At 41.6% G+C, this 10,913-nt stretch overlaps 1 protein-coding gene across 2 annotated transcripts in view; it reads right to left on the bottom strand.

The window, feature by feature from the left end:
- The window catches only part of MYO1B (myosin IB), a 95,378-nt gene extending 84,846 nt beyond the window's left edge, over positions 1–10,532 (bottom strand). For both annotated transcript variants that reach the window (XM_010087337.1, XM_010087411.1), the window contains exon 1: positions 10,398–10,532. In XM_010087337.1, the coding sequence (XP_010085639.1) occupies positions 10,398–10,532 (135 nt within the window). The remainder of the gene's footprint in view (positions 1–10,397) is intronic.
- Between the last annotated feature and the right edge of the window lie 381 nt (positions 10,533–10,913).

Below are 10,913 nucleotides of genomic sequence, written 5' to 3'. Positions count from 1 at the left end.
GCGGTGGACGTATCACTGTGTATCACTCATTTGTGTATTTGTATATAGTATTATTTTTCGATATTATTGTAGCTTAGTTATTCAGTTATTCTTATCTCAACCCACAAGTCCTTTTTTCCCTTTACCCATTTAATTCTCTCTCCTATCCTCGGGTGGGGGGATTGGGTGAGCGGGTGTGTGTGATTTGGCCCCCAGCCAAGGACAAACCCATCACAAAGACCCTGAGTAGGAAGAAGGTTCTAAATCGCAGCTCAACTGGAAGAGCCAATAATATTTGCTACATGACTTCTAAGTCCTGTTGGAGATGCAATGACCAAGACCACTTTGATGCCTGATTTTCTCCCCTTAGGACTGAAAGCCTACATAACCGCTGGGAGCAAGATGTCACTACTACTGCAAGCTTGTACGTGCCTTGCAAGGCCGCCTGCGCCTTTCTGACCCAGGCAGCTTTAACACTGGCTTAAGAAGAAGCCTGAAATAGCACGACTATGCAAGGCTCCCATTGCTCAGGAGAAACCAACAGGCAGCAGTTAGATATTCCCAGCTATTCCAGAAACTGGCAAACTGCCTGAAACACCTGTGGACTCTTTCATGAGAGGTTGCAAAAACCTTACAGAGACCCCAACGAAAGGTCCCCAAACACCTCTGCCACCAGGACGCACAAGCACTGCGGTGAAATTGGATACACAGGGAAGAGGCAACACAGGCCAGCTCAAGAAGGGGAGCTTTTAGAAGACCACTAGTAAAGCTTACAGGAAAATATTTCACACCTTGGGATACAGTATATTAATAAATCTATTTTTCCTCCTTGCAAAGTTAGTCTTGCGACACCCCAAGGGCCCAAAAGAGAGAAGATATCAGCTGCAGAAGCCAGGGAACTTTATCGACAGCAGCTGAGGCTGCAGCACAGCAGCTGCAGAGCTGGGGCTATCGGAACAGCCGGCTTCTCGTCTTTAAAAGCTTTTCTGGACCTGTGGCACCCTCTGCAAAGCAACCTTCTGCAGAGTTTAAAATCATTAAACTGTCTGGAAGTGCACTCTACATCGCTTTTGTCAGCTCTATGTAAAACAAACCCACTACTTCTTACCCGTTTGGGCCCAATAAGGTTGCTCTATTTATTTATTTTTTAAACGCTGGAGCATAGAAATAGAAAACAAAGAAATTCTAGTAAAATAAGATGCCTAGTGTGGATACTGATTCTTCCATTTCTGCAGACCAATTTTAATACTCCAGACAGGCATAATGCACATTTCTTTAGCATTGATTGTGCTCGAGCATACTGGGTTCCTATGACTGAAGAGTTTCAGATCACACCATTAAAACAATTCATTGAAATGAGATACATTAAAGTAAAATCAAAGAGAAGTGTGACTAGATTTTATTAGAATAAATCCAGCAGCACTGTTTTCTTGGTGGGGGTGGGGGCTGTGTTTGGATTTTGTGGGGTTTTTTAATATGACATATGCAAAATAATATTTCTAATATAATAGTCATGCTCACTCGTATTTCCCTGAACTGCTGCGGTTTTGGATCTTGCCAGCTCATAAGCACATGGGTCGCTGCATGCCCAGAAGTGCTGAGGCCAAGGAGATGGCAGACGCAGAGGAAGCCTGTACTTACATGTTCTGTTTTCTGAATGGTCTCAAATAGAACCTGGCAAGTTTAATGCTGCAATGTTACTCCATAATGAAGTTTCTCATTTTAACAAACATTAGCAAAACCACCTTAGACCATTAGTACTATTTCTGGGGCTTTGATTTACTGTATTACTGTGCATCACAATGTACATGTTGGTATTGTTTGGTGGAGAGGGAAGGGCTGAGTACTTGAAAAACACAAACAAACAAGCCAGGATTTCATCCTGTAACACTCTAGGGTTTGCCTGCACTGCTTCACGACAGCACATACAAAATAAACTCTGCCTGTGATCCAAGCCGTGCAGCTGCACTTCGCATCCGGCCAGTGCCTTGTGCTTCAGGGAGCCTGGAGCATGAGCAGAGCCTCTGGGCACTATCTGCAAGCAATATGCAGGCACAGCCCCAAGATCCCAACAAGCAATGATGAAGTAGAAAGAAGAGAAACTAACAAAGTTTTATTTCCTTGAACAGGAGCTTCTGTGTGGATTTTCCCATATCCAGTAAGGGTTGGACTCACACAGTACCAGTCCTTACTTCACAAAAGAAATTTCTGTGCTTTGAGTCCTCTCATTAGTCCTTCCTCGCACATACAGCATCTCTCCAAAGCTCGTGATCTGAAGAGGCTGTAATAATCAGTAAGATGCTGCAGGTGAGAAGGTCTGTATCTACGTCCCTCACTGGAAGGGAAGCCAATGCTAAAAATTTACTTTTCCAAAGGCTACTCTGCGGTAAACTGAAAATACAAACCAGACTCTCATCCTTAACCTCTCTCCCCTCCGCTCACCTCTTCCCCCTCTCCACCTCTCCCCAATACTACTGAATATTTTTCTCTGTAGTTTGGAGTCCTTTTTAATTATGTTTGTCTGAGTGAAGAAATATAATACTGGATTTCTAAACAAACACAGCCTATTCCTCATGATGATTAAAACCCTCTTGCTCAAGACCACCCTCTTGGACACAGCATTTTCACACCAGAAGTACAGTGGACAAAGTCTGTATGTTATAATAGAAAAAAACCCAAACCTGGTAAGCTATCATATGTGCTTCATGCAGTATTAATCATGATAGGCAGCCTTATAAAACCTGGACAGGACAGTAAAGACTGTAAAGAAAACAACATAGAGGAGCACTGGAGGAGATCCTGAAATGTGAGGGTGGGGGGAAAATCAAGGAAAAAAAGAAACTGAGGCAACAGTATCCACAGTTCAAGCAAAACCATCCTACTGCTAGAGGAGACAAAATTCTGCATTAGTATGTATCACAGTCATGTACCAAATATGTTGATGGCTGATATGATGACTCAAGGAACAAAGCTCAAAAAGGGAACACAAAAGCAGAAGCACATCTATATCCCAAATCAAACAATCGGGACACAGGCAACCTATCTCAAAAAGCATAACACCACCGCTAAATTGTTCTTCAACACAGGCTTGATCCTGTCAGTCACGGCGCAAACAGCAGCTGTCAGAACAAGCTCTGGGCAACCTGCACAGATCAGGATCATGCCCCTGATTGTACCGCAACCTGTTTTAGATCCCAGCCCTAAAGTAAGAGCGGAGCGTTTGCCAGAGAAAGACACCCACACAGCAAGTTGAAGCGAGTACTTAAAGGGGATGCACGTGCACAGATTATCAGGTTTCTCTTCGGAGTTTCTTGAGGGCACAGAAATCTCTCTGCTGCTCAGTGAATATTGCTGGTAACCTTGTGATCATTATGACAGACTCCAATGTTGCTATTAACGAAGCAGATTAATCACCTCAGCCATCCGCCTCTCTGACTACATTGGGATGTTTTTATACAAACAAACAGAATTCCTACACAGGATGCAATTATAGACAAAACCTGTAATGTAAGTGATGAGGAAGTCAACCCAAAGCAGACATGAGAAATTTTGAAGAAAGCATTTAAATACCCCAGCACATCACTGCTTGCTCACTTTTCAAAAGATAAAAGACTTGTTTTCGTAAGCAAACTGTAGCTGGAGATTGGCCAGAGTTGGTGCCAAGAAACCATTGGTACAAGCATTAGCAAAAATGTTTCGATATTTTCATACAAATAACACATGGTGGGGGAAGAAGAGTCTCCTGACACACTGCAGCCAAGGTGGTTAGCTGTTTTTACAGTACTAGGATGGTTTTGCTTCTGTGTCTTACATTTGCCAATCTTTCATTAATTTTCCTTTTGTGTTTTTATTTCATATAATGCCCACTGAAACCACTACTAAATGCTCCAGATGTCATTACCTCAGTGAAGAAATACACATTTTGGGGCAGAGCCAACACTGTAAGAGTCCCTGGGGCCCTACGAGAGGCATTTCCTACACCACTTTCTCTCTTTCTTCAAAGTGTCACATCAGAGGCAAAAAAGAAAGAGTTGGTAGGGAAGGAGAAGAACCCTACACACAGCTCACAACATGCATATAATTTTCTGTGATCCTTATTCATGTTTTCTTACTCCTTTATACAGATATTGCACACAGCCCTACAAATAAGTGCCTCAAATGCTACACTCAGCATCGTGGGAGCGTACAAAAAGGAAAGGAAACAAAGCAATGCCCTGAGATAAGTAACTCTCCTCCCACGAAGCACTTCAAGGTTAAAAGTAACCAACCTGCTGGCTGCAAAAATCTTTACTCCTGACTCCAGGAGAGTTATAAAGTTTGTTTTAGCAGAGAGGGCTGATGCGAAGGGACAGAGGATCAAAGGGATTTCTATCTAGATAACAAGGAAAGCAAGATTTACAGGGAGGCAGAATACTTCCTCTTAGACCACAGGCTATCACGGGAAAAAGACGTGCCTTGGGCACACAAATCCTTCTTCACATCTGAAGGAGAAGCAGCAGGCTTCAAGGTCCTAGCCCATGGCAGCTGCACCAATATTATTACTACAACTCCGTAGCTTCCCTCAGAGAGGGAAACTGTTGAGGCATTGCTGGGAAAATCACTCACATCAACGCAGGCATCCCCCAAGGGAGGAAGAGAAGGAGATCTGAGGAAACGTGGGTCCCCTGGGCTCCCATCACAGGCGGACGGGATGGCTGCTCTGCTCTGGCTCTCAAACCATCCTGCCTTTAAGAAACGACTCATCACCACACCTGCCGTTCCTCAGGCTCCCAAAGGAAGACCAGCAGTCCAGGCTGGACTCGCTGGATAAACACAAGTAAACATCGACGTACAAGAGAGCAGGGCAGGGTCTGGGAGGGGGACAGACTCCGCTGCTGCCAGAGCAGCAAAGGCACAGACCTGCTCCTGACAGGCATGCAGGCAGCCAGGACGTACCTACAAACACAAGGGGACAACAACCCTCTTCAAAACCCAACCAAGGACTCCACCTGGCCTCAAAAACAACATACTAAAGACCAACATAGCATCGTAGACTGGTTTGGGTTGGAAAGGACCTTAAAGACCATCCAGTTCCAACCCCCCTGCCATGGGCAGGGACACCCTCCACTAGCCCAGGTTGCTCAAAGCCTCATCCAGCCTGGCCATGATCATGCTAACATCAGAAGGTAATGAAATTCAGAATAAAATTGAATGTCAACAATCACTTGACCATATTACAATGAAGATTTTCCCAGCAAGCTGCATTTGCATTTCCCAATACCACAAAACTCTGTTTTTCACAACAGCAACAGCATTATACAGCAGGACAGTCGCATAAGGCTGACACAGACCAAGACAATTAGTCTCATTGACAGAATTCTGTCCCCTACCCTCTTCTTCCAAATGTAGCACCTGGAACACCAGGTATGAGTGCAGCAGGAACAAAGCCACTGTGCTTGTTCAGCAGTTCAGTAAACACCTAAATACTGTATGGCAGCTGAAAAAGGGGTAAATCAATAATACAGACAGACATAGTGGAGTAAAGTAAAGCCAGAAACAAAAAGGCTACACATAAAATATCAATACAACAGAGATCAACAGGAAGCAGCTCAGTCTGTGAAACAAGCACACCGCAATAGCCACGCCATCAGAAGGCAGCCACAAGGATAGCCTCAAATAGCTAACACCGAGTTATTACACTGGAATGCCAAATATTTAATGTTTCACTGATAAAACAACATGTGTTCAGTACCATAAGACTGTTCCTGCCCAAAGCAGCCCACAAACTCCACGCACAGAAAATACAAATTAAAGGCTGACATCAGAGAAAGATTCTGTTCTGTTGAAAGAACAAAAAGCAAACAAACATTTTGTTGTAAGGAACAAAATGTTGACCTCTGCAAATTTGGGAAGGCTTCAAGAAACAACATAACTGCAGGGAAAAATGTGCAGGGCAGCAGAATAAAGCGGTATCTGGGCTGCAAAGGCTGACTCCCGTGAGCCTGCGCAGCACCGCTCCGCTCCAGACTCCTCACACCTCCCTTGCCACTTCCACACGCCTCACAAAGCAACAAGCCCAGGACAAAAATAAGTTTCAGATCAATGCACAAACTACAATCTATCCCAAATCTCTGCCATTCATGGGTCACTGTCAATACACACACAGACAGATGCCCCCCTCCCACTTGTCAGCAACCCAAAATACAAAGGAAAAATAATTGCTGAGCTGGATTGGCTGAGCATATTTCAGCCAATTAAAAAAAAATAAATCAAAAACACAGGCAGGGAGTTCAACAGAATGAGTCAAAATTCATCAGTGTCATAAAAACTGAATTTTATGAATGTATTTGAAGTTTTCCATGCGATCTCTAGGTCACACACTTTAACCGCACAAACTGCTCCCTGGAACCTTCAAATAATCAACATTGTGGTTTTTTCTGCTTGCTAAACTGCATTTTCCGTAAACCATATTTTGGTCTATAAAGCTAAAGAAAAACCCTCACAGACTTTTGTTACCAATATTTACAAAAAAGAACTTTTGTGAAAAAGCGATGCAAATTTTATCAATGAAAAGTTTAAGAGTTGCAAAAAGAATATAATAAACGATTACAGCTTTTTAATGAGATTTCTCTTGGTCAGACATATCCCACACATTTCCAGACATGACTAAACTCCAAGATTCCCATTTCCAATTAACACATGCGTGTTACCCAATGAGCCCTTCCCCCCAAAGCCACTCAGCATGAGATTACTGCAGAATCTGATGGTCTTTAGTAGAATATTTGGCCAAACTCCAGCTCCACCGGCCTTCATGCTTATTTTTATAGGCACAGCCTCCAGCTTTGCACTCCAGCGTGCAACCTAACACCCAAGTCCATTAAACTTTCCATCAAATACACATAAAATGGAACAACAGGTAATCAAGCTGCAGTCTGTTCAGTTAGAGTTGGGTGTACTCTTATTGCCCTGTTTGCGCCATGGTGTGAAACTTCGATGATTTTCTTGAAGGGCTTACACAGTGACCATGCCTGGGGTGGTACAAAAGAACCATCAGGGGATCCAAATCCAAATGCTCTGGCAAGGGGGGCTCTCATGGACAACATCTGGAATTTCAAAGGGGTAAATGAAGCTAGCATTAGGATCTCCAACATCAACCACTCAGCATCAAACATAACTACTGTGCAAAAGACTAGAAAAGACAAAAATTGTACTCTTCCCCAGTGCCCATTTATATTGTGTTCTTTGGCTACAAGGAGAGATCTGTCACTCCTCACTGATGGCTCGATCCAACTGTCACATTTGCCTACCAGGACTGGCTAACACAATTATTCAACGTCTGGCCAACTTTACAGCATTTTCCAAGCTATCCCTGTTATAGGTCTCATTCCTCACAACAAACCCTTTTGAAAATTACGACTGGAACTCTGTTTTAAAACTAACATATGTAGCACAGATACAGCTGTCAGTCTACAGAAAACTGCTTAGAAATTGATGTCCAGTAAGCCCTGGTTTACTGCTGTAGAAACATTTCAATCCATTCATATGGCTTCAGTTTGATTTAGTTTTTTAAAGTTGGACACAACTTTTGGTAATGCCTACAATGGAGCACTGACATGAGGGCTAAACTTGACCCCACAACTGAGCCATGAAAGGACAAATCCATTCCTACTGCCCTCTGGAAGGATCCCGAGAGGTCAGCTTGTGTAGCTGGGTTAGAGCTGAAGAAATCCACGGCTTTTTTAAGCAGCAACAGTAGCTCTTTAACAGTCCCATTTGGCTTCCCCAGGACAGCATGCAAACTACGGATTTTACATGGTAAAACAAACATTATTTCCAGATGTAACAAAGGCTTCGTTGTGTTCATCTGAGTCTAAAAACAGAAACGCAAAATGTAGTTTTCATGAGTGAGGTTTGGGGAGAATGGAGAGAAGAGTTTGCACTTGAAAATTAACTGTGGTGGTTACCAGGAGCACCGTTCCAACTGTTAACTGTTTCTAAAGTTTTCTAAAGTATGCAACAGTGGCATGAAATTTGCAGGGCCGCAGAACTCAACTGATGTGGAACAGAGATGTTATTCCTTAAGTGATTTGGTAAATAAAACCCTGCAACATCACAAACTCTGTAACTTGTATACTTCCTAAAGGCATGTGGCACAGACATAAACATCTATTCTTTCCACTGATGTAGTGAATGTTTTAATATTTGCAAAGACCTGCAACATTTTCATAGAGTGGATTCACACAGTACTTGTAAGACCTTAAAAAAAAAAAAAAATCACATGATCAAACAACCCTGGAGATAAAAAGGGTAAATGATAGTGCAACAAACTACAAGGGAATGATTCAGGGAAAAATAGGAGAAAGAAAAAAAAAAATCCTTCGGTTTTGGCAGCAGTTCATACTTCTCAACAGAACATGTTTAAGTATTAGGCTTTCCCACCTGCAAGGCAAAGGATCCTACGCTGCTAGAGAAAAGTGACACCTTGCATCACCTGCCAAAGCACATAACACAGCTAATTACATCACAATTAGTGCCAGGCCCAGCAGAATCCAAAACTGGGGGAAATACATGCTTCTCTGCCACTGTCTCAAAGAACTGTGTGTTTGAACGTGCTTGTCAGATAGCATGTAATAGCAGATAAAAATAAAACAGATTAAGCATTTGTCATTCAAACTGATTTCTTTCAGGAAAAGGCTATTCAGCCTAAATTAAGTAGAAACACGTAATTAAACACTTTGCAATCCATAGCAGTACACATTAAGAAAAATGTCTTCAGAAATCCACCACAAATGACTTATAGCAATCCTTCTTAAGAGACTGCATAGTCTAGGGTACCCTCACAGAATAAGTTTCTCTCCTTAATGCTTCAAAATAAAACTTTCAAATGGGACCCAAAGATCAGGCAAGGTAGTAGTGTTTTCTTCAGTCTCTCGGTAAATAGCTCCCTTTCCGTCTCTTCTCCTTCATATTTTCTTGGGTTCAAGTAGAATGAGATGATTCAGTATCACCCACTTTTACTACAGATATTAAGAATATAGAGTTAACCCTAAAACTGCTGTGACACAGGTGAATTATACAAGCCACTGACTGAAAAAAACCTCAGAATCCCAGCAGAGGCAGCCACTGCAGCTGTTGAGTATGGAGGACTTGTAGAAGCAGGAATAAAGAGCATCAAAGAGAAGTCTGAAATCTATCTGTCTGTATCAACATCTAAGGATTATCAAGAGGGAATAGAGTCCCTGTCTTACTTTAATTTTCTGGTTAATTTAAATTGTCAGTCCAAACTTAAGGGCAAGTAGGTGGAGGTGATAAAATAGCAGATAGGAGCCACTGTATATTGCCCAGTAAACATCTACAGAAAAGGGAACAGGCATGGCTGAGCAGCAAAATGACTCCAGAAGATGCGTCAGACAATGAATAGCAGAGGTACAAAAGCACAGATTATAACCAAGGGGTAGAAAAAGCAAACAAAAATAACACACATCCTCCCATACTGGAGGATGGAAAGGAAAAAGTGTAATGAAACCACAAGAAGGAAAAATATAGTCACACTAAAAATTAAAAGGGGGGGAGGGTTAAGTTATAATTAAGTACAGAACACATCTATTTGATTGTAATAAGCTGCAGACACAATTGCTTGCAGATCATAGCTATACTTTGGCTTAAATATTTCAGCTTTACTCTTAAAAGACTTATCTTTCACCAGCAGTCTTGAAAGTCTCTACAAATCATTAAGTTCCCACAGCCTCAGCAGTAAAACAGACACAACACTGTGCACATTTTAACAAAAATGGAACAAAGAGAGATAAAGCAGGAAATTAAAAGCTTAACTGGAATCACAATTTGCCTCTTCATTCCCAGCATGTGTTTTAACTCTCAGTTCACAACATCTCTCCTATTAAGATTAATATGCCTGAAGATTTATATTACTTCCACATACATCCAAGCTCATTGTTTCTAGTTTAAAATCCAACCATTCTAATAAACATAACTTTTTTGCAAATCAAAGATAGCAGGCAACATTTAAGCTAGCCCCAGCATACTCCAAGTATATACTGTTTCTACATCAACCTGCTCTAACATCCTGGAAGTGATTCCCTGGAAGTGAATTATTTATAACTGCAACGTCCTCTGACAACAGGAGTATTAAAGTTATTGTCATCATCATTGTCAGTTCTGGAACTGTTCTTTACGTAAATCAGACGTCCACCATGTTGTGCAATGGGAAAAAAGAAAAAGGAACAATATCCCAGATGAAAAAGATCAAATGCAAACAATGCGGTACAGGAAAGACTATAGCACAAGTAAGGCTTAAAATATCCCTAATACAATGGATTATGTGCAGGCATTCAGTCTATGTGTATCCGTATAAATAAACACGTATTTTAAGAATGACAACATAGCTCCTCATAGGATGTTATTTGTTAACACATACTCACATATACTTCGTCGTGATCAAAGCGCTTTTTCAGATTATCGATGAATGAATCTTCATTAAGTGGCTCTAAAAGAACCATATCTCCCACCCCTATCATGTCATCTAAAAGTGATGTCTTGACCTCCATTTTGGCCATTTTCTCCTGTAAAGAAAGAAAGGAGAAAAAAAAAAGTGCAAATTTAAGTCAGAATTATTCTAAGTATTCACAGGCATTATCCAGAAACCCTATTTCAGGAATACAGCTTAAACATCCATCAAATGGAATACAAGTTAAACATCCATCGAATGACACCGCTTTAAAATATTTTTTTCCCAAGGAACATACTCAAAGTCATTCTATCTACCCAAGTAGTCCACACAATTCCAAAAATTTAACTTCTAACAGTCAACAGTGCCTTCTGCTCCACTATACCTTAAATATGAAACTGCAAGAAAAACGAAAGAAGATTCCAGTGGGCACCACATCCAGATTTTTTTATGACTTCAACAGTGTTCGAGGGTACACAAACCCAAGTTT

This window comes from Pterocles gutturalis, unplaced genomic scaffold (genome assembly GCF_000699245.1).
Source record: "Pterocles gutturalis isolate BGI_N339 unplaced genomic scaffold, ASM69924v1 scaffold66, whole genome shotgun sequence".
NCBI classification, from domain to species: domain Eukaryota; kingdom Metazoa; phylum Chordata; class Aves; order Pterocliformes; family Pteroclidae; genus Pterocles; species Pterocles gutturalis.
Note: the sequence above shows the minus strand (reverse complement) of the source record. Positions and strands in the feature narration are given on the sequence as shown.